Here is a 25,270-nt window from a genome sequence, read left to right on the forward strand (position 1 = left end):
ACATATCCCAGTTAGAGGCAACAGCTTTTAGGTCAACAAACTGGTGTTGAGACCAAGAAGGAGCTGCTGCTGTTAAATCATGTCTCAGGAAAAGATAAACCAGCATGATCTAATTTATGTATCAAGAACAGAGAGATGCTGGACAAACAACTTGCACAGAATGAAACAATGCAACAAGCTACTCAACTTGTAGTGACGGATGTTAATTAGCTGGGTATTTTAAAAAATACTGATCACTACAAAATCAAGATTTATTAGGATGCTGCACCTATTGAAATTGTACAACAAGGACACTACTCAAACTTAGCTTCTGGAGTCATGGTAAGAGCTGACAAAACAGAGGTGCCCAACTCCCAAAGGAATGATATTACCACTCCCAAGAGTGACTAGCCCTTCCTAGGGCTCCTGGCTTCTTCCCCTGGAGTCAGGGGGTCTCTCTTAAGCTGCCAGGATCAGACCCCAGAGCAGAGAGGACTTTTTTCAGACATCAACTGCAGCAGCATGGGAAGTGGAGGGAAGTCTGAGAGTTGCAGGACACTGATAATCTTGAAGAGTTTAATTATTTTGTCATTTCAAATCTAGAACTAGAAGAGTTGGTATAGGAAACTAGTGAGCACATTACATACTAGGCACTTATTTTTTTACCATATATAAATCTATTACAGGCAATTCCAACTTGAATAAATTCCTACTAATAAACCAGTCATCAAAGTACTTTAGTCACAGGCACTATGTCACCCTCCCATCTGTGCAACAACATTACAAGATAGTATTGAGGCCTCCCAACCCAATGAAGTTATGCACAACCCTTCAAAATGAAGTTAAATTATGATTGACAATTAATTCTGTGGTCTTGGCCAGGCACTCACAGCAGATGCATTACCAGTTTGGAATATTGCTGCTTTTCTAGCTACTGAGCACATGCTTACAGGCCATGAGAGTACATCCAACTCTCAGAACACCTATATTCCAATTAATTTGGCATTGTGCACACTCTGTTTGCAGTCCTGCTATTGTTTCCAAGTTATTCCAAACCATTTAGTTTCAGCTATTCAGAGACTCAGTAACAGCAGATTTTGGCCCATTTGACTGCAGAAGTGATGGAATAACAAATCAGAGCAGAGCCTATATGGAATAAGTATTTTTAATAGCTGAAAGAGTCCTTTCAGACCTGGATGCTTGCAGAAAAGCTGTATTCAATTCCACCACGGAGATTCCAGCTTGCAACTCCTTTTTTAGCCCTGAGCTTGTCCTGCTGTTTTCACAGCTGCCACGGACCTGTCCTCTGCATTTACATAGTGGTGTCTCCACCATAAATACAATGGAGCCAGGGAAGACTTATGAGCTCAAACAAAATCATGTATTTGATGTAGTTCTGAATTGTTGATCACACAGTCAGGAACCTCAAGTTTATTTTCTGCTGCTGCTCATTCCCCTTCTCACTCAGTAGTGGTAGTACTGTTCAAAAGACTTGCTTCACTCTAAACCACTGGCACAAAGCTTTCCATTCAAGAATTTTAAGGATCACAGAAGAGTAAAGATTTCTGATTGCCACAGTTTCAATGCATTTCCTGCCCACTCTTACAAGGAATCAACTCTAAAGAGAGAGCTATTCCTGTCAGTTCCACAGCCTCTCCACACTGCCTATTCACATAGGAATTTCTTTTGGTTTTTTCTTTCCATTCCACCCACAAAATACCAGACTCTGTTTGGCTTTTATGGATGGGTTTTGAAGAACAGATAGGAAGGCAAAGAATACTTGTGCTCTGCAGTCAGTCAAAATGCTTGGCCAAACTGATTTCTCCTCTTCCCCTAACTCATGGCAACTATTGCTGGAGTTACAGGCATGATGAGGACAGGGAAGAAATGCCTTTCTCACCCATGAAATGGGGCAAGCCTTTCAAACGGAACCACTTTCCTGAACCACTTTCTCACACTCAGTACAGTTAAATACGAGGTTGTGCCAAGCAAGATGGACAGAAAGGGAATATCTGAGTCTGAATGTCTTTGATTTTGATTTTCTTCTGTAATGCCAGTTCAGGGTCACATTAAGATACAGCAAGTTCTGCTGATGCTCATACAAATCCTCTCATTTTCAGTGCTGAAGGAGATAATTTCTCCCTTGCTGCAAGTCAATTAGCTTAATAACAGCTCTACTCACTACAACCGGGGAGAGGTAAAAATTAGAAGAAAATAATACTTAGAAATGAATGCACACAAAGACTACAATTATTCTGAGATCAGTCAATGTGCCTAAAGCATTAACAGCCTTTCCTCTTCATCAGCACTGCTGTAACCATGTCAAGAGCACACAGCTGGCTACACATTAGTTTCATTGTTGGGCTGTCAACCATTTGAAGGCTTTCACCAAATTCCTCTCCACAGGGCATTTTCCCTTTTCTTTCCATCTGCAGACACACAGTACTTTGCAAGGAAGTGCACGTAAGCGCACATAATGCAATTGTTGCATTCTGTTTGTTTTTCTTAGGGGCAGAAATGGTTAAGAAAAATTTCATGAACTGTTGGTTACCCTTCAACATTTATCTCATAGGACAGAAAAGCTCCACATCTGTATCTTCTGCAGTTCAAAGGATCTGAGAAGCAATGGCAGAGTTGATGGCAGTGCCTATACTGACCTCTTCATTATACATAGCTCAAAACCTAATGGCTGACTTCCTACAAAGGACAGATTTAGGAAACTGCTAAAATTTCATTCTAAGAAACACTGAGCAGAGATTGGTTTTACTAATCCAAGAACTTAACCACTTATTGCAGATATATATGAATCTGAAACCACTGAACAGTCTAACTAGCTTATCAGGAAAAATACTTGCTAAAATGTTTTAAAGACAGTACAGCAGTATGAAAACCAGTAACAATGTGAGACAATAAACCAGAGATGTGTCTGACTGGATAAGATACTCCTCACTAGCCACTTCTACAGTACACGTTTTCCTTGTGGCTTTGCCCCAGAATTCCCTGGCTCAATCAGTGCAAGTCCCTCAACTTCCCCGTAAGTCAATTATTCAGCTGATAATGTGGGAGAAATAATGCCAGTATACCAATAATACAGGCTGCTGAAGTTTGCTTTTTTGTTTCCTGTGAAACATTTTGTGCAAGATCCTGATATAGCATGATCTCGCCCGAGGGCCACTGCAGCCAGCAAGTTTCTTTAACAGGTGACAGACTTAAAAAATATTACTTCACGAGTGGGTAATAGTGTTCTCTTAGTGCTTGGTGGCACTTTGGAATTTGGGATAGCTTACAGGAATAGCGGTCAGGATCAGGTCCCAGCCACCAAGCACCCAGTACAGGGGTACCAATGCAAACCACAGGAACACAAGCTGCCAGCTGTGAGATTTACTAATCCACCAGGCCAACTGCTGGCTCCCAGTTCCACAAACAGCATCTGCAGAGCAGGATTTCCTGAGGCCTTCCATACCTGCAGAATGCCTGCCCAGACAGGGCTCTGGGAACAGGGCCATCACACTGGTTCTCATGACAAAAACCCACAGCTGCACACAGGGTCCTGTGGTTTTTGGTGGTTTATCCTGCACACGGTGCTTGATCAAGCACACTGTAAGGAGGCAGAGACTCTCTTACATCACTGCACAGCCAAAGCACTGAGAAATTTTAGGCTTCATTCTTAGGGGCACTTATTTCAGAGTAGGGTACTCAGTTCTTGAAGTCTCAGCCTGGTAACTTGCACTTCAAAAATTATATTCACTTCCAAATTAAATATAATGAAGAAATTTGTTAAGATTAACATTTAATCCATACTCACATTTTCCAGGTTTGGAAACTAGCTATTTATGTACTCACTATTAAGAATGTTGTTTAGCTGACATTGTAATGATTCATGGGTAGTGTTTTCCCTTCTTAGTTTTGTATCAGTGAAAAATAACATTTTGAAAACGCCTCATAATGGAATTTTTGCATCCTCTCAACAGCTGTGTTTCTCATAAAGAAATCCCAGCAATTTTAATGAAAACACAAGAAAGCTTATGAAATCCAAAATGCCACTCCATAATTAGACGGACTCCTAAAGTTATTTATCTTCATTTTAATTACTAAATTTTTGCCCAACTCTGACTTGCAAACTATGACATAAATACATGCAAGACCTAAACCCCACAAATATATAAAGCTCAGTCTTTAAACTGACTGTGTGCCAGACTAATGCTTAGAACCTCAGGAAATGCTTACAGGCAGATATTTAGAAACTAGATGCATTGTCTTTTCAAAGGCATTCCTTAGAAGGAGTCTTGGGCAGATTTTAGCTTAATATTCATTTACAGTTATATTTAGAAAACACTGAATTTAGCTTCTGTTCTTTTAGCCTGTATTGCATTTGGGATATCATAATTTTCAGAAGTAGATGATCACACAGTCTACATAGCAATGCATGAATCAAAGATCTAATTTTAATGAATTAAAACACACTGTTGTGCTCTCATTCCAGGATGTCAGGCAGACATGATCAAACCTCCATAATGAATATCAAAAATCAGGGGTGTTTCACTGCTTGTCTTCCATTTTCTTCATTCTTCTTATTTAAAGGGCTTATGACTCAACCACTCATATCAAATGTTGCTGTTTCCTTACATTGTAAAATAGTTTTTGGCTGTTGTGGCTGTATTTCAAGGTGGAATATATTTTGTCCTGACTCAAAATATTGTTCTGTGCCTTCCTCAAATTTGGTCACCTAGTAACTTCTAGTCAAAACCCACATCATGCCAAAGGACTGCTATGGTGCCAATACCCTCCCCACCCAATAAATTTTCCAGGTGTCCGCCCCATTAAGCTGGGGTGGGAAGGAGATGGTCTTGAAGGTCCCTTCCACCCTACACCATTCTATGACTGATTCTATGCTGTGCCTGGAATGATACACATCAAAGCCAGGACTGCAGCCACTGCCACCCTCTAGAAGGGAAATCACACGTGTGCTAAAGAAGGCAGGTTTTTTATTTCCCAGTTCTGCTATGCGAATGTGAACAAGGGGAACAAAACACAGTAACTGCTCTCAAAGAGCCAAAATTATAGCCTAAAAGAATCTGAGGCTTGAAAAATGCACCTCCATACAAACTGCTGAAACAGCTCTCAGAAATGGTTTTCTTTTGGACTGCATTACATTGCAGAAGATTAAAAAAGGGCACACAATATTTAGGCTGTTATCCCAAAAGATTTGAGTGGAAATATGTTTTGTTCCCTTTGGTGTTCCCAGTGACTACATTTCCATAAAACAGCAGAATTTTATTTATATGTTTGATTTGGATCCCAAATGAAAACCTCATCTAAAAGCTTGTCTGAAAGGTCAGTTTTGAGGCAGCTGACCTAATCTCATGCCATTTTGAAGTACTACACTCCTCTCTTTTGTCAGTGTTCTGTAGCTTCAGTGCCTCACTAGTTGTTTCTCTTCCATTAAAGAGAAATGAAAGGTTAAGCAGATATGGTTCATTTACTCAGATCTTTTCTTTCAACTGTGTGGTTCTTTTACTTGGATCTGTTCTTTGAAGCTGCTATGAGAGAGCAACTGAAATTTCTCAAAACTTACTGGAGCCCAAGCATTCCTTTCTTGCAGCCTTCTCACCTCAGTAAGTGCTCCCAACACTTAGCATCACGACTTTGGCACAGCAGAGAAATGAACTTTACCTGAGATACTCACAACAGTTCTTCACACTCAAATTCTTTGAAATATTAAATCTCAGGGGTCTTAGTTCATGCAAAAAGTGAAGAACAAGACAGGCTGGCACTTCTGCATTATAACAAAACAGTTGTCAAAAAAAGGTGGAGACTGCTTTGTACAACTAAGAGAACTTACATAATGTTAGCTCTTAATTTAAATAATTGAAAAAGCAAAACAACTCACTGTCAGTAACCATTACTGTTTGGGAGACCAAGCTGATCAGCCCTGGAACATTCAGTAACTTTTTCTTCAATTAATTTTTTAAAAACATTTAAAATTCCACTGTACTTACTGGATTGAGAACCACTGTGAAGAACAACTCTCCTCCTTGAATACTTTTGTCTAATTCCTTTGGACCTCCAGGATACTCTTTATAGAAAATGGTGTGGGTGAATAAGCCACAAGTTTGCCTAGGAAGTACCTGAATTAATGAAAAATACATTAAAAAAATCAAGAGCTTATACTTCTAATGAGATTATAAAAGTCAGAGAAGTCACATATAACAGATAATTGCTGGGTATATTTGGTCTCTCAACTTTGCTGGAAATCAACATCATAACATCTAAAAATACATCTTATTTTGTTTGAAATTGGAGACTGATCTCTATCACCAAATTGCAGTTCTGGAGCCTCCTCAAACTCACTCTGTCTATAACACCTCATCCTAAATCCAAGTATTTGAAGTCTAAAGTTGTAAAATAATGTGAAAGATAATCTAAAATATTATCAGTTTGTATCATATCAATCAGTTCCACTTTCATCTGAATGATGGCTTTGTTATAAATTTAAATTGTAATTGGAAAGGCAAATTGGGTTTCTTTGCCTTAGGCATCACCACCAATAACTCTGCTCTGGCACATGGGGAAATTTGCCAATAATGTTCACCTTATAAGACAGATTTACTTCTCATTCAACTGTGCTATTTTTTGAGACCCGTTGAAATACGTAGTACAAGCAAAATTATTTTTAAAAACATTCCATGAACAAATCTTTCATTCTTCAATATTAAGAACTACTAAATGCAGTTATGTTTTTCATCAGAAACTCAAAATATTTTCTCCTAAATTCAGAAAATAATTTACTGGGGAATATTTCAATTATATCTATTCCTTATGGAAAATCAACAGCTGAGTATGGAAGTTCATGTATAATGCTTAACTGGGATTGTTATGATAGATTAATTTTTTAAGCATACAAATGCCTTATTTAACACAGGTTGTGGTTTTGTAGATACTCTTTATTTCTTGCAGTTTCATTTCTCAACATTTCTTTTCTTGTGATGTAGAGAATACTGTGATCAAGGATCATATATTTTGTTGTCAGAAAATGTATGGAATTTGTACATCTGCCATAGACGTGCCTGAGTTTTCCAAAAACCTTTGGATTTCATAAAGGAAATACTAGAACAGTTTTCAGAGGCAGGGAATTTAGCTGTACTGGATGGGAGGTGCTCTGACAAATCTTACACAACAATGTTCCCACAGAGTGTGTTCATTACTATTAGCCTGCAGATGTAAAATATTGATGCATTTGCCCTGGAGAACTGAAAGCTTGCGTTTCCCTGAACAGGTGGTTTTATAAGACTGGTTTTGGAAATAGATTTTGGCTGCAGTGTCCTTGTGTTAAATCTCATTATGTGTCTTCAAATGACGTGTTTTTAAAAATATTTATGGAAGGGATTTTTGGAGATTCTGAGTCAATCTGTCTTCTCCAAATGCTTTGTGCTCCCTAAGCACATCCACAAACCCCTTATTTCACATGCAGTGATTGCTTTGAGAACAAACTGTAGCTCAGCCCTATATTGGTGCCAGTTTTGTGCCTAGATTTCTGAAGATCCTTTTCATTTGCTTCACTCAAAAATAGATCAAAACATTAAAATACTACTACTTAGCTTAGGAAAGTGGTATCCATGGCAACCCAAGAAGAATACCAGAATTCTGTTCTAAGTGTTGTGCCAAGGCTTTTGACCTCCCAAAAGTGCCTGTTGCAGCCAGAGGTACAACAGGGCCCCCATTAACTGCTCTCCCACACACTCCAAAAGAAAGTTACTTGGGAACATGCCACCAAGTATTTTGGAAAGCTGTTTTGAAACACTTCTGAGGTAATGCTGATGAGATGTGAACCCAAAATAGCCTCTACCCCTGATGGCAACAGCACAACGCCTTCCATGTCAGTTGTGCACAAGCCGTTCCTTTGGCAAATGTGGCTGTCAGTGACAGTGCTGGGAATTAGGTAATTCAGGAAAACAGTGGGATTTGAGAGCACTTCAGTAGCCTGGAGGTGGTGTGGAGGGTGTCTTCCTTCCCCTCAGCTCCTGAGGCTGTGGATTAAACCAGGTTGCAAAGCCCACATTTGTGTATGGCAGGAAGCCAAACAAGGGCAGCCATGCACAGTTCATAGGGAAGACAACAATACATACCCCACCCAGATCCAGATTCTGAGGTGGTGTAACCAGGCAATACTCTTTTGCAGCTAATGTTACCATCTAAATTTAAAACCCAATAGAAATCTAACCCAGCATATTGTGTTAAATGATGCAAAATTGACTTTTTCCTTGAGCTCATTGAACCAGCATTAACCAGAGGACTAGAACAGTTAACAGCCTGCTAACTGCTGTCATCAGGGTGCCTGGATGCCACCTTCATCAGCAGAAAAATCACCAGCAACAGACAGATTTTAATTAACAAGACACTGTGAAATACACCTTGCTACTTATGCATAGCAATATGTGCTTCTCACAGTGTGAACTCTCAGGATACCCTGCTTTTCCACTTAAAAGGAAATTGTTCATGAAATGGCAGAGTACAAAATGAACATCAGTAACACAACTCACCATGATGTTTTTGTGGATGAAGCCTCGTCTATACCTTGCAGGTTTCAGATGTGGGTATTCTTCTGTGCTAGTTACTCTGATGTTCCAGACCTTTTTCCAGGCATCATAAAGCTGAACATGTACTGGATAGACTCCTGAGTGGTGTGGGGCCACTGCATAGCCCAAGTCAGTTGGAATACCATGTTCCTAAAACACAACAGAACAATGGCTGCACTCAAAAATTTAAGAAACTTGATGTTTTGTCATTTCTCAAATGCTTTGTTTGTGAAAGACCAAGAACAGGTGCGAAATGCAAATAACAGTAATATCAAAACATGATGGTCTGGAAGCAGATGGAGGGCAGTGTAGTAAAGGTGAAACAGACGATTTTAAGACAAAAGCGTTTTTAGGAAGTATTTTTGTGAGTAGGCAGGGAAGAAGGATATAAATGCATTTTACATTAGTTTCTTCAATCTACATGAAACAGAAAGCTGCACACTTTCAAGTTCTTGCAAGGAATTTGCTCACAAACTCCAATTTCAGAAGGATAATCACTGGTACATACTCAACACAACGCGTAGCATTTGGCAGCTACAACTACAAAACCACAATTTCCACTACATTTCCCTTCACAATTACTTGGATGAGGAGCTGAATTTCAGCGTCACTGCATTTCCCCTCTAGTCCATTCAAAACACAAATCCATTTCCAAAAACAGCTTAACTATTTTAGTGTCATGTTAAAAATGGAAGAAAGGTAACCATTTGTAACAATCTACAGGCAGATGTTGTACAGTAAAACCTTCTGTAGCAGAAGAACTCTTCCTATTTTTCAAGACTGCACCTTGGTGCCATTACATTCTCTTCACATCCAATGCATTTTCCTTCAGGTTACTTTTCAAAGGAACAGTATATAGCAGATAGTCCTTGACAGTGATTAGCAGAATGCACAGTCCATAAGATATCATTTTGCCATGATTTAGGAAACTGCCTTTGTACTGCCTTTGAATTCTTAGGAGTTTTTATTATGGCTTGAATTGATAGTCATCTTCACCGTATTTTCTAATCGTACTGTGTGTACAAAGCATTGGCTGATTCCTGGACCTCTTCATTTCAATAAACTAGGTACTGAGAAACATGAAAATCTCTAGAAAAAATGGGTGTGTGGTGTTCGTAAAACCATTTATTGTGTGTAACAGACACGCCTGGTTCAATCACAGTGGAGAGCCCTGAGTTCTCTATGTTTAAAGAATGGTGAAATTTTTGTTTCCCTTTAGGAATTTATGGCACACATAAAGGGCACCATGTGTAATCTGCCAAACAGGAATGAGTAACATCTGCCCTCCTGGCTGTACTGCATGAGAAGATAAAGAGTGGATACTCCATCAGTTACACTGCTTTACACTATTTAATTCCATCACAGATAATCCAATTCTTCTTCCTTTTATCTTTCCTACTGCCCTTAAGCATGCATACACATTAGAAAGGAAAATATTCACAGATCATGTAAGAAATTGCATTCTCTAACATCCCACTGCATTGCCTTCATTTAGCTATAAGCAAAAGTCTGATTTTTAAGGCTTCTCCCCTCAAGTTTGACAATAGGCAGTAATAAGTATGTAATCTAAATCTTTCACTCTAACAAGAGGCCTATCATCTCCAATCAATTAGTGTCTCCATTATTCCTTACTGACTGTTATTGCCCGGTTGAGCATCTCCCACACATTACACACATTGAGTGGATAATGTGCGAGGCAGTGGCAATTTTGGCCTCTTTCAAACAAGTGGCTACTTCTCTCTGTTATTAATTTAAAAGCTCTGAGCAAATTAAATATAGTGAGTAGCTTCATGTCTGTATGTCTAAACATGAAAAAAAATTAATAGAAAGTATCTGTAAGCATTAAGAGCATTGAAAGTAGTGAAGAAAATGGCAAGTGCTGAAGTTACATAAACCAGGGTTGAAAACGCATTATCCTTCTAACACTGTTTAAGGATTACATCCTGCACACTAATCCCAGAGGATGTCTTATGTCACACCAGAACTACAAGGACCATTTTATTTCCAGTGGAGCTTGCACCACTACACAGAAGCATATTAAAAGGAAATTCTGGACACAAGATTTTTAAATTTTTCCGTAATCTAACACCTACTGCAATGCTTTCTCGAAAGGAAACATTAAAGTAGAGCTGTCCTGTACTCAGTACAGCTACAATTTGCAGCAAACTTGGAGAAGTCTTTGTTTGAAAAGTGTGTTTCACTTAAAAGCCAAGTTTTCAAATACAAACTTTAATTGGCTGATAGGTCTATCCTGTTCTCCTACACTCACTGACACATGACCATTACGTGCACTCTTTCTTGTTCTGGTATTTCAAATCCCCCCGCTCCTTCCAGAAACAAAACCATCACCTGCCAGCTACAGAGCACCCAGTGGATTTTGAAAAGGAAGAAGTAAAATTAGGCTATAGTAAGAGCAAAAGCAGTTCAGCAAACAAGTTGTGTCTGCTGATCTATTTTGATACAATTAGGTCTTACAGACCACTTCTTCAGGCAAATAACACATTTTACGTACGGCAATTTTGGTTTATAGTATGAATTTAACTGTGATCTGTTTCTCCAATATCCTCAGACCTAAAATCTGCTTTGATTTTTTTCTTATATTCTCACCGAAACATTCTGATTCAGAGCTTTGCTGTGAATAAATAATAAGTAAAGGCAATGCTTTTCAAAACAAGTTTACATGAAGTTCATGCAAAGGGAGTAAATAAGGTGTTATTTGATATCACTGCAGAATTGCATCTTTGAAAAAGTGGCACACTTACCTAACCCTAACATCCAGTGGGGTTTCATTTCATACCTTTCAATGCACTATTTATTCTTTCAGAAACTTGGGGTTTTTTTTCTAGTCTAAACAGAATAATGGTTTCTGAGTAACTAAATTAAATAAAAAATGCAAAAATGTAACTCACTAAGGCAAATTTTTTGTTGAGGATCATCTGCTCCACCAGTGAGGACTCATTGTGGAAGAGGTGTGGCTGCATGTGACTCCACATGTGGGGAAACCACCAGAACTCATCCACAGATCTCAGCAGCAGGTCATCACCCTCATCCTCCTCCTCAGTCCCTGCAGAGGAAATTAAAATAAAAAAATCCAAAAAATCCAAACATTTCTACTTCAGTAGAAATAAAGTTTCTATTTTTATTATATTTTTACAAATGTTTGAAACTGTAAGAATGATATTAACATAATAAACTGTGACCAGTTAAAATACTTCCTGCTGAGGCACTGGTGATAAGATGGGACAGTCAGGACCGCTTGGCTGGCCCACATCCTATTTAATACTCTTGCTTTTATCTCTCCTATTTCTATATGGTTTTAAAACAAAATTATTTTAAGGGATAATATATACTGCTGTATTTCTACAGTAGAGATGAAACAATCACAAAGATGAACTGTGGTAGCTCAACAGATCCTTCAGTGAAATCAATACAAACTTTTTTGTGTTTGGTGGAATTTACCACTTAACAGCAGACTGAAAGGAACTAAATTTTAATAAAAGGGGAGGAAGCATTTAATCTGTTCCACACCAGCAACTAATGTAGGAACACAGCATACTAAAATCCTTAAGACTCTATCATTCCTACTTATCCTCACACTATACAGAACATGATCAAAATCAAAGTAATTTTAGTGCTTCGTTCTTACCTGTGTGATAAAATTTTCCTGAAAATCCCAGGTTGAAAGTAAAATTTGTAATCTGGGCTCTCAAAAGATTCTGAGTATCAAGCAGGGCCTGAAAAAGAAGTAAACCAGCATATAAATGTACCTGTAGAGAACACAACCTGGCACACAAACTTAATATAACAATATAAATATTTTTACAGTTATGTGCCTTTTCAATTGGTTTTGCTAGTTTTGCTATTTAAAAACAGCTCTTTATGTATGTCAGAGAAGTACAGATATTTTTATTAGCACATAAAGATTAAAGACCACACAAAACTCCATAATTTTCCTCATGAAGATGATCAGCTATTAAATTCTGGGTTACTCCCTGAATCATGAGATACGAAAACAAAGGCACACAGAGAAAAAAGACCTTCCACCAGTCACTCAGTAAACCTGGGCCACAGCCAGGAATTCATTTCAGATCTCCTGTGCCCCCCAGCACTGCTCCATTCACAAGGGTGAAGAGCAACTGTCAGAGCTTCATTTCTCTGCATCAGCTCAAGTACATCTACAGCATCTCAATCATGTTTCAAAATCATGGGCAAGGTGAAAAGAAAATCTAGAGAGACAGCAAGAAGCTAAATCAACCCTATTCCACATCAAAGAACTGGATTGCAGATTCCCCCAAACCCTGACTCATTTCTCTGACAGTGAACATACTGACTGTCAGCATCTGTGTACTTGCACTAAAGCAGCACAAACAAAAAACCAGCATGTAGGAAGAAGGGAGAAGCATTATTCATCAAGTGAAGCTTCACTCTTTGGTTTCAATATGCTCTTCTTGATTTGTTACTCGTAAAATTTACATATCACATTCAGGAGTTCTCTCCCAGACTCTTACACCCTGCTGTTCCCTTGCTCAGTCTTTCAGGTGGAACACAAATCCAGCTTTCCAAGTCAACATACAGTATAGCACAATGATTCTAATAAAGTGGTTGAAAACATCACTATTGTCAAAGAAGCGTAACTGTGTTATGAATGGGGAACGTATTTAACTGCAAAAAAATATTAAAATGACTGGAGATTTTCCAAGGTCTAGCAGGCACCCTACTCTTGAAATGCAAACACAACTTAGTGCCTTGAAAAATGAGCCAGTAATTTTAATTACTTTCTCTGAACATTTTCATTACATAAATGATTTGCCTACAATTATAAGCCAATGACAACAGTCATTGAGTCCAGTCCAGTTGAGGTATTAAGCACAGTACACTCAACTTACAATTCTTTAAAATATGACCCATTTTACAGATTCAGGCAACATCCACCTTATTAAAGCACAAAAACTCTTCTTCAGGTCTTTCCCAGGGTCACCTGGTAAAGATCATCATCTTCCATTGCAAAGCCTGAAAACTGTCCTGTGAACAAGAGACATTCAAAAAGAACAAGCAAAATGAAGCACAGAATGGAGATAATTGAAAATAAGCTCCAGACTTATGAAGCGGAATATTAAGTGAAAAATCTTGCAATGCTGTAACAAGGGCTTTTGCACAGGCTGAGTGCGCAAAGATCTCCAAGGAGGCTTCTTATTCTAATGAAAGGCAGCAAATCTGCACAGGATTTATATGAAAGCTGCCCTGGACTCCTCAGAACCTATTCAATGAAACAACTTTATCTCTGTGTGGTTAAAAAGGTAGGAGGCAAATCCAGCTATTCCCTTCCTGTGCTAAGGGCACACATTGTTGAGGGGCAGGGATCCTGAGCACAGCCTGACAAGCGAGGTGGCATGAAGGGCTGCTCACTTCTTTCCCTCCACATTAAGAGCTGTGAGCATTTTTTGAGCTGAAGGTTTTATGCTGTACCTTTCTAACACCTAACACCTTCCCAGCTTGCCACCCCCAATCTGTTCTCCATCCAGCAGGATGGAAAACTAGAATGACAAAAAGGCTTTTAAAAGGGAGAAGGGAAAAAGGTGGCAAAAGGCCCAAGACATTTCTGTAACAATGCAACACAGAGCTCACTTCTTCCCTGGGAATTAATTTTGCCAGTGTGGTTCCCACCTTCTTGCCTTGTGTTGGGAATGTATCAGCTAATTCCAAGGGTGTACCTGCTCAGCCTGCAAAGAGAGAGGCCACAGACCTGCTGTGAACCACTCTGGGTACAGACAAGCTGAGCTAACATTTGAGTTGTCGTGCCTATGATTATTTTCTGGGCGACTTGACATTTTACTCATCTTTCAGGTTCTAAAAACAAAATGTTAAAACTCATGAAAAATATATAGTAGCAGATGGCAGGGCGTATTACTGCGAGTTTCCATCAGAAAGACAGAAAGAGAGAAATGTAGGGGGACTAAAAGCCTGAAATTTCATTTTTACATGCTGTTTTATAAGCTGAAGGTAAACTGCTGGTATTTTCTGGATATTTCATAACTGTTTATGAACAGCACCTCTGGGTATCTGTATGAGACGTTACATAAATACACCAGTACTGAAGATTGTATTTTAAAACCATCTAGTCAAGTCTTCATATGTTTATAAATAATTATTTAGGACATGCCATATTTCTGCTGGTACTATAAGGAAAATAAAATGCTGGCTACATAATCCCTTTCATGTGCACAGCTCCAATGGAGTACTTTCTTTTGAACTTTTCCTAAGCTCACAGACTAGGTTTAGGAAATTCCTAGTGCCAGAAATCAAATGTAAATGCTCAATACATGATGAAATATGCCTTTCTTCACTAAGAGTAAAAATAAAAATCTCAGAAAAAGACCCTGTTACAATTCAAGGGATAGACACAAGTTATCCCGACAACAGAACAACAGACTTTCTCATCTCTCAAACAAATCAACTTTTCTTCAAATAAATCAGCTGAAAAGCCAAGGATAAAACTCCTATCTTCAAACCTGCTTTCTACTTCCATAGCCAGGAAGCCATCGTGCCTCCTGCCCTCAAATACCTCAATGTGATTTCACTTCAGAGTCTGCTGCAGAAAAGGTACAAGTGTCAGCCTGTCTTCAGCAAAGTTATAATTTCTTCAGCATCAACACAAATATTCAGACTCTAATGCCTTGACTGATCAAAGGAATAAATCAAGAGTGCCTTGTTGAACTCTGGTTCACCAAAGAGGAACGACGCCTTCTTTGTGTAGTCACACCAACATATTTATGACTATTTTCCTGCTGAAAAGCTGCTAAAGAACTCAGGCACTTGAAAAGAGAAACAGTTCAACATGCTGGTAATTCTACTTGCAATCACGTACATTTCAACTAAATTGGCAGGCAGACAGACAGAGCCTCACAGTGCTGCAGCATTAACATCTTACCCTTCACATCAGTACATGCTTTCATGTCAGCAACAAATGCAAGGGTGACTTCATGTCCCAGAAAGCCTCTCTCCTCCTCCTTTTTTTGGGAAACAGATCTCATCTCTCAATGCTTGCTTGCTTAACTGTTTTACTGTCTGAAAGTACTATCAAAGGAGCCATTAAATTAGGAGTTATTTTGCTTTTGAGTAAAATTTCTAATGTTGTGTTGGCTCTTCAACAACGGCAAGGACCCTCTGAAAAGGAAGGACAAATTAATAGTGTAGTGTGAAAGCACCTGAGTTAAGCAGAGCAAGCCCCTCTAGGGGAGCTCTTATTCACAAGTAAGTTTTAATTTTTCCATATTGTATTTCTTCTGTAACTCCTGCAAGAGAGGGAAGAAACAGAAGTAAAGCCATTTTCTGAGTGGAGCTCTTGGTGTAGAGAGGTTTAATGAGCTGTAACTGATGCAATGTCCTTTTACTCTGCAATTCTTGGAACATCACTTTGCCTTTTCCTGCTCTGGGAATGCTGCAGCAGAAGCTGCTGCTCAGGTACTGGCACACCACCTGCCTCCCTCAACCTTCCCCTCCTGCAGAACCTGGGGTGTTGGGAAGCAGCACGAAGAGCAGCAACAGAAGACAGCCTCAGTGAAGGTCCAGCCCAAGTGTCTGGGAATCAGGATTTTACTGGACTGTTTTGCTTCTGAGGAAAAATTATTCCGCCATGATAAATTATGTATTTTGGAACATCATTAAAATGCAGTGACTAGTCTTTCTGGACTTCCAAGATTAGCAATTTGACACCCATTACCATAAACATTTAATCTATGCAGGAGAAAGAATAATTGCTTTGGGTATAGGGATGTACCTGAAAAAAACATTTTATCCATCCTTCAGACAAAAGGACAAGAGAGCTTCATTTGTCTTTGTGCACTCTTTTAGCAGAGCTGACAGTACAGAGAGGGCAAGAGATAAAACAAAGAAACCCTTTGGCTTTTTCTGCAGAGTGTTTTGCAGGCAGAGAAGAGGTAACCCAATTTTCCCTCTAAGTGTCAATAAAGTATCAGCCTGGAACCCGGTTATGTGCCCCCTAAGTTTCTTAGTGTCCAATAGAAGAAAAAAATTCAGGAGCCACATCTTCATCTTAGGGTCCAAACTTATGTGTCCAGTGAAGGATCCTTAATATATAAAGAGCCACTTTGGAAAATGTTGCTCAAATGATTTCAATAAAAAGTTTTTTCCTCAGGATACAGTTTTAAATGTCACCAAGTCTTCCTTTACAGTTGTTTTTTTATCCCATACAATAACGATCTTGATGATAGTGCAATTATGTATTTTCAAGTAATTAGGCTCTTTCATCTAGGTAAATCATTTGTACAACCAAGAGATTTAAAAAATATTTCTAACTTCCTTCACCAACTTCTCACTTCTTGGAGGCTGAGGTACCAGCTAATGAGAACTGAGCTAATTACGGCAAGGTAACTTGAAGGTTATAAATACTTGGTGCCAACAGTAGTTAATAAAGCACAGTAATTAGCATGCTGTTTTCAGGGTTCTGTCTGAACTTTGGCTTTATTAGCTCTTAATTAAACTGTACTTAGATGAAAGAGGTTACTGTTACTAAACAGCTAAACGATCTCGTTATTTTGCAGTTAGCAGAAATAAAATCCCGCATTTCTTTTAAATAAAGGTCAAAAAAAAAAATCCCAGGTTAGTTGAAACAGAACTAAAAAAACATCTTACTGCTACCTATTTTCCCCTGGATTCTGGTCAGTTAGTTTTCAATAGAAACCTTGCTGGCTGCATTTTTACCTAATACTTGACCTGCTTAGGTCACACCAAGTATTAAGAGCTGAGTTCTCAGAGTATAAAAGAACTCAGGGTAAAACCAAAGTGGCTCTAAAACACATTTAGAATCTCTTGGTATTTTTAAGTTCTTGTGATCTGGTGATGGTCAATACAGAGAGAATGTGAGGTTTGTTAGCCCCAGAGGAAGCACTTCAGTAGCTGAGCTGCAGTAACACACAGCCCAGTGCTGTCTCAGCCCTGAGCCATGACAGTCCATCCCTCAGATGCTGTTCCAGGTCACTTCTGGGCCATTCTGCTCTGCTTGCTTAGACTGGCTTGTCTCCATTGCATCCCACCAGCAGGAGATAAATTCTGAGGGTTATTCATTGATTTGTGTTGACACATGTCTGGCTCCCAGGAAATGTTAGGCATTACACCTCTGCATCCCTCATTAGCCAACCCACACTTCTGCAGCTTCACATCCTGTGTGCAAGCGTGCACAGTGTTCTGTCACAGATAAAACAGAGCCATGGCTGTTCCATCCAACTGGACATGTATTTTATAGTCACCCAGCTCAGAAAGGACAGAGGTTGTGATCTGAGCTCCCAGCTCCACATTCATTATCAACAGCACATTTGCTCCTTATTTAATGCTTCCTCACAGGCCAGCTCCAGCTGTAGCTCCCACTGCCGGCAGCAGGCCCAGCAGGCAGATCTGGCTGCAGGACAAGGAGGGCTGCCCATGAGCTCCAGCACTGCAGCACATCCCCATCCCTGCCTGGGCTCTCTCACCCTGCCACTGGCAGCAAGTGGCTGGAAACATCTGCAAGGCTCAGCTCTGGAAGAAGATCAAGGCCTAATCTCTGAGCAACAGAGAGCTTGGGGCTCAGCTGATGTGCAGGCAGCTGCAGCCGGGGCACTGCACCAGCTCTGCTCTGAGAAGTTTGTCTGTGGCCACGTTACTCTGCCAAAGCACTGACATCTTACAGGTACCATTTCAGGCCTCTATACACCGTGGCTCACGTACGAAAGATGATGTTCTATAAAACAGTTTACCACAAATTTGATTCCAAAACTGCAACTCCCAAGTTGCAATCGCCTGCAGCTCCTTCCATGCTGCTGCCTGGGATCTGCTCTCCAAGTCAGGTTTCCAAAGCACCTCCTTCCCTTCTCGCTCTGCCCCACATGTCCTACCCAGATAAGAAAGGAATAGTAACCTTACTCCAACCCCCTGCCAAGGGAAGGGACACCTTCCACTAGACTAGGTTGCTCCAAGACCCATTCAACCTGGCCTTGGACACTTCAAGGGGTGAAGATACCACAGCTTCTCTGGACAGCTTGTACCAGGGCCTCACTACCCTCACTGTAAAAATCTCTCCTTCCTGATGTCCAATATAAATCTACCCTCTTTCAATTTAATTCCTGGACTGACAGAGGCAGACTGCAAAATAAAAAAATAAAAATCCATTTCTTTAGGTAATGAAAGGAAAAAGTAGTGTCAGTGTTACATATATCAAATCCAAGAGAGTGTGAATATGGTCTTCTGGAAAAACCTCAGCCTTACTTTTCTCTTCAGTGCCAATATTCTCGGGACCTCAAAGCCTGAGACTGGATAAACTGAGACCCACTTATCTCCAAAAGGCCTACAGGCTGTGCTTCCTGCTCAGCACAATATTAAATAAACAAGATTTCAAACTCTGGTCTATATCATTATCTAAACTATGAGAGCTCAAGAGTGAGTGAAATTTATTTCTCTAATGCACACAGGATTCAAAGCATTTAAATTTCAACACTGTTTTCCCACAGACTAACAATGGCCACACTTACAGTATAAATCTGTTAGATGATTACAGAAAATCTCCACAGACCAAGGTGTAATAAACTGCTGTTTAGGTACCTTGGAAGAAGTATTGGAAACTGCAAGCTATGTCTGAAATGCTGACACTAAGCAAAGGGAAACACCTCAGGGTTTGTTTGCCTCTCAGCTGATACTTGTTCCCCACAGGTAAGTCTAGAGCACAGTATTTGTGTTAATGATAAGTGTTATATACTAGAGAACAAAGAGAGTGCAAATGAAGATTCAAACCCTGTAATCTAGATTAAAAACCAAAATAAACTGGTTGCTCTCCCTGCTTACCAAAACACAACAAAATTATCTCATCACTGGCATATTAAATAAAGATTATTCCACATGCTGGGCAACGCATTCATGTCACAGTTCATTCACAAATGCTTCTTAGATGTTCTTTTTTTTCCCTAATAGAGCCAAAAAGGCTCCGCCTCTGCTTCTAATACTTTCTGAATAAAAACAGCTATCTACTTCTGTCCCTATGTTTCAGGTGAGCTAAGAAAAAACAAAAGCTCTTTTTCTATGTCTTAGCTTTACTGACAGAAAAAAACAAACAAAAAATTTTCATTTTCTCACTCTGTCTGAAAGCTCCAGGTAAGACACAGCTGGGAATTCAATGTTCAGCTTGCTCACCAGCCAAGGGTCACAATTTATGTTTTTCTCCTTCTCTTTATGAGTAGCTCTAAAGCTGTTGAATGAAATTCCCCAGCTACATCAGCATTGGTATCAAACAAATTACAAAAAAAACCCCAAGAGAAAGTTTCCACAAAATAACAAATACATCTCTTTTCTCAAGCCATACTTTCGTGATTACATGTAGCCCACATAGAAATAACATAAAAACTTATTTCAAGTTAATAAGAACTTTGACAATTTATTGGCTTCCACATAATACCAAGTCTAAAGGATGTAACTGGAGAAAATCCCAAGATTTCCGTGAAAAAAGGGTGGGGGGTGATTTTGTTAGTAGTGTTAATGTGCACCTTACCTGTTTTCATGAGTGCTTGCATCCCTAAAAGACAAGATGACAAAAGCTAGGTGTGCCTAGATAAACATCCCAGCTGGCAAAGTCTACACTTGCAGCCTCAAACCAACACAGGAATCCAACTGAGCTCTACATTTGATTTACTGTACGAGACTGAGAACATATCTTAATACAAATCCCCTGCCAATTTTATACTCCTTGCAATAGCATATTTCATACTCTTTTGCCAAATCTAATTTTTGAAGACTTACATAATCCTTCAACTTCCTTTTTGGATATTAGCCTCTATTCTGCTGCTTTTATTGGCTATTCAGCCTACACTTAAATATCTCTGTGCCTTACATTAAATATTTTTATCCATCCTCACTGTTTATACCCTGCAGACATCTGCAGCCTATTGCTTTCTGCTTTGCTCATCATTACTTACTGCATTCTTTAGCCTTTATTTTTTCGCTCAGATGTTTCCTGACTATTCTGGTGTCTCTAAGCACTCTCCAAATATTTCTAATCCAGCAGTAAAGAATTGAGCACAATCTAGAAATCTCCTCAGTCAGTAAGATGAAGTACTTCACTGATGTAAAATATTTTTCATAGTCTGTTTGAATTTAAATTCAGCTTACATTACAAACTTAGATACATTTTAGTATTCATCTTGTTTTAGGAGAGTCTCAGGATTACAATTTTCAACATTTCTATTACCTTTAACAATGGCAATGGAAAAGGACAAAGGATAAGAGGAACATCTCGCAGCATAAAATAATATTTTTTACAGAAATGCAAAATTGATTTTCAGCCTCCTTTTAAGTGCCATTAGCATTCTACTGAAGACAACTCTGAGGTATCTTTAGTCCAAGTCCAATTTAAAATGGAGAAGAGACACTTGGCTTATTCCCAGGATTGCTAACACTAAAAGGCAAGTAAATGGGAGCCTGAGGAAGAGCTGTGGCTTATTAGTTCCACAAAAATGCAACCAGTGTTCCCAAACCAAATCAAACCTGTCTCCTCTGGAGAGCCTTTGTCATGTGGATTTACTGACCGGTGTTGGAATAAATTTGGGGAGGATTTCTCTGCACAGTCACAGGCTTTTTTATTTGTCCTCACCACTGTTTCTATTTTCAAATAGATTGCAGTATAGTTTCTGCAATATAAAGTGGTTTTAAATTTAATTTATTACTTATCTCAGATATGAAGCTACATTTTAAGGAGCAACAGTAACTCTTCTCCAGGACTGCAAAGTGAAAGAAAGAAATCTCCTAAAGAGTAACTACTTCTAAAAATTGGTCGTAAGGTTTTTATGGTCTGTGCACAGAAAATAAACTGGAATTGGAAATAGATAGGGAATTGTTATTCCATGAGGGGCTACACATAAACTGTCAACCAACTGCTTTTCCTTCACTTGGTTTTGTAAGCATGGTCACCTAGAACCAGTGTGTCATTGCACTGACCTTCCAGGCTGCACAGGAGAAGCAAGGCCACTTCCCATGCTGCTGCACTGTGAAAGGAAATTAATGAATTAGGAGTCCCACTTCCACTCTCATTTTTCTCTTCTCGCCAGACTGTGCCCCGTGATGTGACTGAAGAGTGGGATGGAGGAAGGCTCACTTTTGGTATCATGTTTTACAGTTAACGGCTTTGATTTCTAGATCTGTCTGCAGTTTGCTTTTTATTTGTTGGCTGTAGAAGTTTTATTCTGTTCTTTTAGCATCAGGAAGTGGATGGCTAACTTGTCACTGAAAAAGCCCAGAATAAATCTTGTAGCAGCCACTCGTATGCTGCTGCTGAATCTGTGCAGCACTGCAGGAAGCTGTAATGAATGATCATTGTTTGTATTATTGAGGTGCTTGCTGAACAAAAAGAGCCTCTGACCAAGAGAGCTCACAACCCAAGCAAAGAGAGGGACTGACAAGATAGCAGCTTTTGTTTCCATGGCCAGGTGGATTGACCCAACCACTGCAGAGTTTAGGTTATGCTGACAACACTCAAAGTGTGCAAAATCACATGTATTTTTTATCATGCCCATGAAAATACTCACCTACATTCCCAAAATGTATACTTTTAAGCAGACAGAGGAAGACAGACCTTGCTAACCACGTGGTTGTGAACCAAAAATTATCTCAGTACAGGTTGGCACACTGGGTGGACATAAGCATTTCTTACAGATTTCTTTGGATGGGAAGCCTTATGCTCAAGAGTAAAGAATTCTCTGCATAATATATTAAGTCAAGAGAAAAACCAGAAACAGCATTACCAAGTATTCAGAGTTAGATCACTTGATCTCAGGTGAGTGTCATTCCTTAAGTTTCATTTAAAAGAGCTCTTGAATCAGAGAACTCCATTGAGAACAAGAAGACACTGTTGTTACATTAAGCCTAAGGATAGCAAAGTATTCACCACCACAGAGAAATATGAGGAATTTCGAAATGAAAACAAATTACTCTGATTTTCTGGAAAGATGCAAATGACTGAACCCACAGTGCACATCATCTTATTTGGGAAAGCACCAGCAGATCCACAGAAGCCATGATTTCCTTACTTTGGTTCTGTCCTGAAGAAACCAAGGAATGTATAAACAATAGTCCAATCAGGTGCTGGGGCACAAGAGCTTGAAGCAAATCAGCCTCATTGCTCTCAAAGACCTCGTGGGATTTATTATGCCAAGAAAAAGTTACTGGAGGCTCTCTGACAATAAAGAACTGCAACTAAAATGCATTTTTCTTCTCTCAGCTACCTGCTAACTGAATTTATAATAGCAGATGTTGCAATCTTTGACATATCACTGTCTCAAAACTCAGGTCTGCATTAAATATTTTTAGGTTTTCATGTACAGTGTCAGAACATTACAATTAAAACCAAAACAAACAAACCAAAAAAGCCTCATCATATTCAGTTATTCCAGTATTGCAAAACTAAAGAGAGGTGGAAAAATTGCAGTAATTTATTTTTCAAAGAAAACCAAATACAAAATACCTGATGAAACAAAAAAGAATTTCAGCAAAAGCACAACTAATGCAAATCACTGAATTTACAGGAATGAAGGCTGCAATACCAAAACTGCATGCACAGTTTCTGTCATCATCCACCATGGATAAACTGCTAAATTAAACACAGCATCAAGCTTATTCCATGGATTTGGTCGTGTCTAGCTCACACAAGTGCAGAACAGGAGGAAGAGGCCCACAAGCAATTACCTGGCAGCCCCAGAAGTGTCATACTCAAAGCAGAACCAGCTCATCTGCATCCCTGTGGCCTCTCTGCAGTCCCCTTGCTCTGGGAGAAGATTTTTATCCTGCTTTTAACTTCAAACATCAGCATGATTTTAACAAAAAGGCTCTATTGAGCAGCAGCTGTACCCATCTTACTAGGTTAAAATTCAGAGGCTGGCACAAGAACCAAACTGCTTTTAGAAGTTAGATGCTATGGTGACTGCCTGGTAGAGTGTACTATATGCTGGTAGCACCCCATAAAATATATAAGACAATTTTTATAACTTCTTTTAACGTTCTATTTTAGTTCTGAAATCTAATTCTAACTCTACTGTCCCACAGTGTGCAATATTCCCACACTACTAGAGCTGACACAATATGCACAAGCAAGTAAATCAGTCTTCCTAGGGGATCAGACAGCTACAGAGACACCCCAGTCAGCAATTTTCCTTCTCCTTGACACTTGTGAAGAGCTGAATGCACTTTTAACCTGCCATTTCCAACAAGTGAGAAAGAAATACCTCAGGAGGTTCAGGTGAAAATAAGAGAGAATGTATGTACACACACAGCAGACACGTTGCACAATGGTATATGGGTATTACAGCTAACTGACTGGGAATGCAGAATGATTTAGCAGAACAAAAGTTCATAATCATTAATTTCTTATATAATTTAAAGACATAATTAAAAAGATGTTTTGAACTTCCCCAAAAGAAAGATTTATGGCTCAGTGGTTCTGCAGCTGACTTATTTGATGACATGTCTGTCATTTCTTTTCTGATAACCTTCTACATGACCCTACAGATAAATAAGCAATTAACTTGGAGAATTATACTTCCTCCTGTGACAGGGACCATCCTTTGTCTTGACAGTTCCTGCTTTCTGCCTGAACCTTCTAGCCTTTCTGCCTTAACACAATATATATGGAAGATTTTCTCCTGAGACAAATATTTTGTCATTCCTATGCAAGAAAAACTGAACAGCCACATGACTGGATTTTTAAAATTTATAGCCAAGTGATCCGCTTTGCCTTGGGAAGTTCTGGTTTCTTTCCTTGTATTCTGCAGAGGGTGAAAAGATACTTAATGGGTTTTAAATAACTGCAATAATTTAAGAAGTGCTGAGTAATGTGGATGAATTTAATGGAGGGAATATGCAATTAGCTCTTAGTGGGGAAATCTGTTATTAAACAGAACTATATTAAACAAAAGGTTATGCCACTAATGTTACTAAGAAAGCAACATAGTGACAGCACTGGCTATGGAAAATGGAAGAGGACTGATCTGAAGAAATACAAATGTTTATATTTGATGTTTGTTCATAAATTGTTTCCAGAGTGACTAAGTCACATACTTTTAAGGTGCAATTCACTTAACCAGTGCCTCCCTGAAGATGAGCTGTTTTTCTGTGTTTATGTCTACTGTGGGAAGTTAGAGGAGTAGCTCCATTAGAGGTGTCTGCCTTATAAACCTCAACATCCAGGCAAGATGAGAGACTGTAGGGAGACTGAAGGGCTATGAAATTGATTCCTTTTGGCCGAATCTTCTCCATTACCAGAACAATGTCTGGCACAGCTTTTTTCTCCAATTCTGCAGTGATTAATGCTGGAAGACTGTAGCCTGACTCTTGTATTGCCCACTGCAATGCACATATACACTAACAGATGCACTGCCCAAGCACTCCCAAACTAGAATGATACATAAGGATCTATCATCCCCTTCCAGTAATGGATATGGTTAATATGAAGGCTTTTCTTTGGCAATTATAAAGAATAACTACAGTTACAGAAAAAGGTTAGGCTTACCTGAAGAGATCTCCATCCTGACTTCAATTCAGCCTCTTTTGAAAAGCACACAAAGGACCAGACAGTTAAGAGGAGCTCAAACAGCTAATTATTAGGAAAAAATAATCTGGCAGTGTTCAATAATTTGAAATATGTGATTAACTCTCCAGGGACTCCAGCAAGTGCATATACTGGGGAA

The 25,270-nt window shown here is 39.2% G+C and overlaps 1 protein-coding gene across 2 annotated transcripts in view; it reads right to left on the reverse strand.

Moving 5' to 3' along the window:
• LOC110484356 (bifunctional heparan sulfate N-deacetylase/N-sulfotransferase 3) overlaps positions 1–25,270 on the reverse strand; it is a 51,679-nt gene that overhangs the window by 15,467 nt on the left and 10,942 nt on the right. For both annotated transcript variants that reach the window (XM_021554944.2, XM_021554945.2), the window contains 4 exons: positions 12,202–12,289; positions 11,465–11,619; positions 8,520–8,705; positions 5,979–6,107 (listed from right to left, as the gene is read on the reverse strand). In XM_021554944.2, the coding sequence (XP_021410619.1) occupies positions 5,979–6,107; positions 8,520–8,705; positions 11,465–11,619; positions 12,202–12,289 (558 nt within the window). The remainder of the gene's footprint in view (positions 1–5,978; positions 6,108–8,519; positions 8,706–11,464; positions 11,620–12,201; positions 12,290–25,270) is intronic.

Source organism: Lonchura striata, chromosome 4 (assembly GCF_046129695.1).
Source record: "Lonchura striata isolate bLonStr1 chromosome 4, bLonStr1.mat, whole genome shotgun sequence".
NCBI classification, from domain to species: Eukaryota; Metazoa; Chordata; class Aves; order Passeriformes; family Estrildidae; genus Lonchura; species Lonchura striata.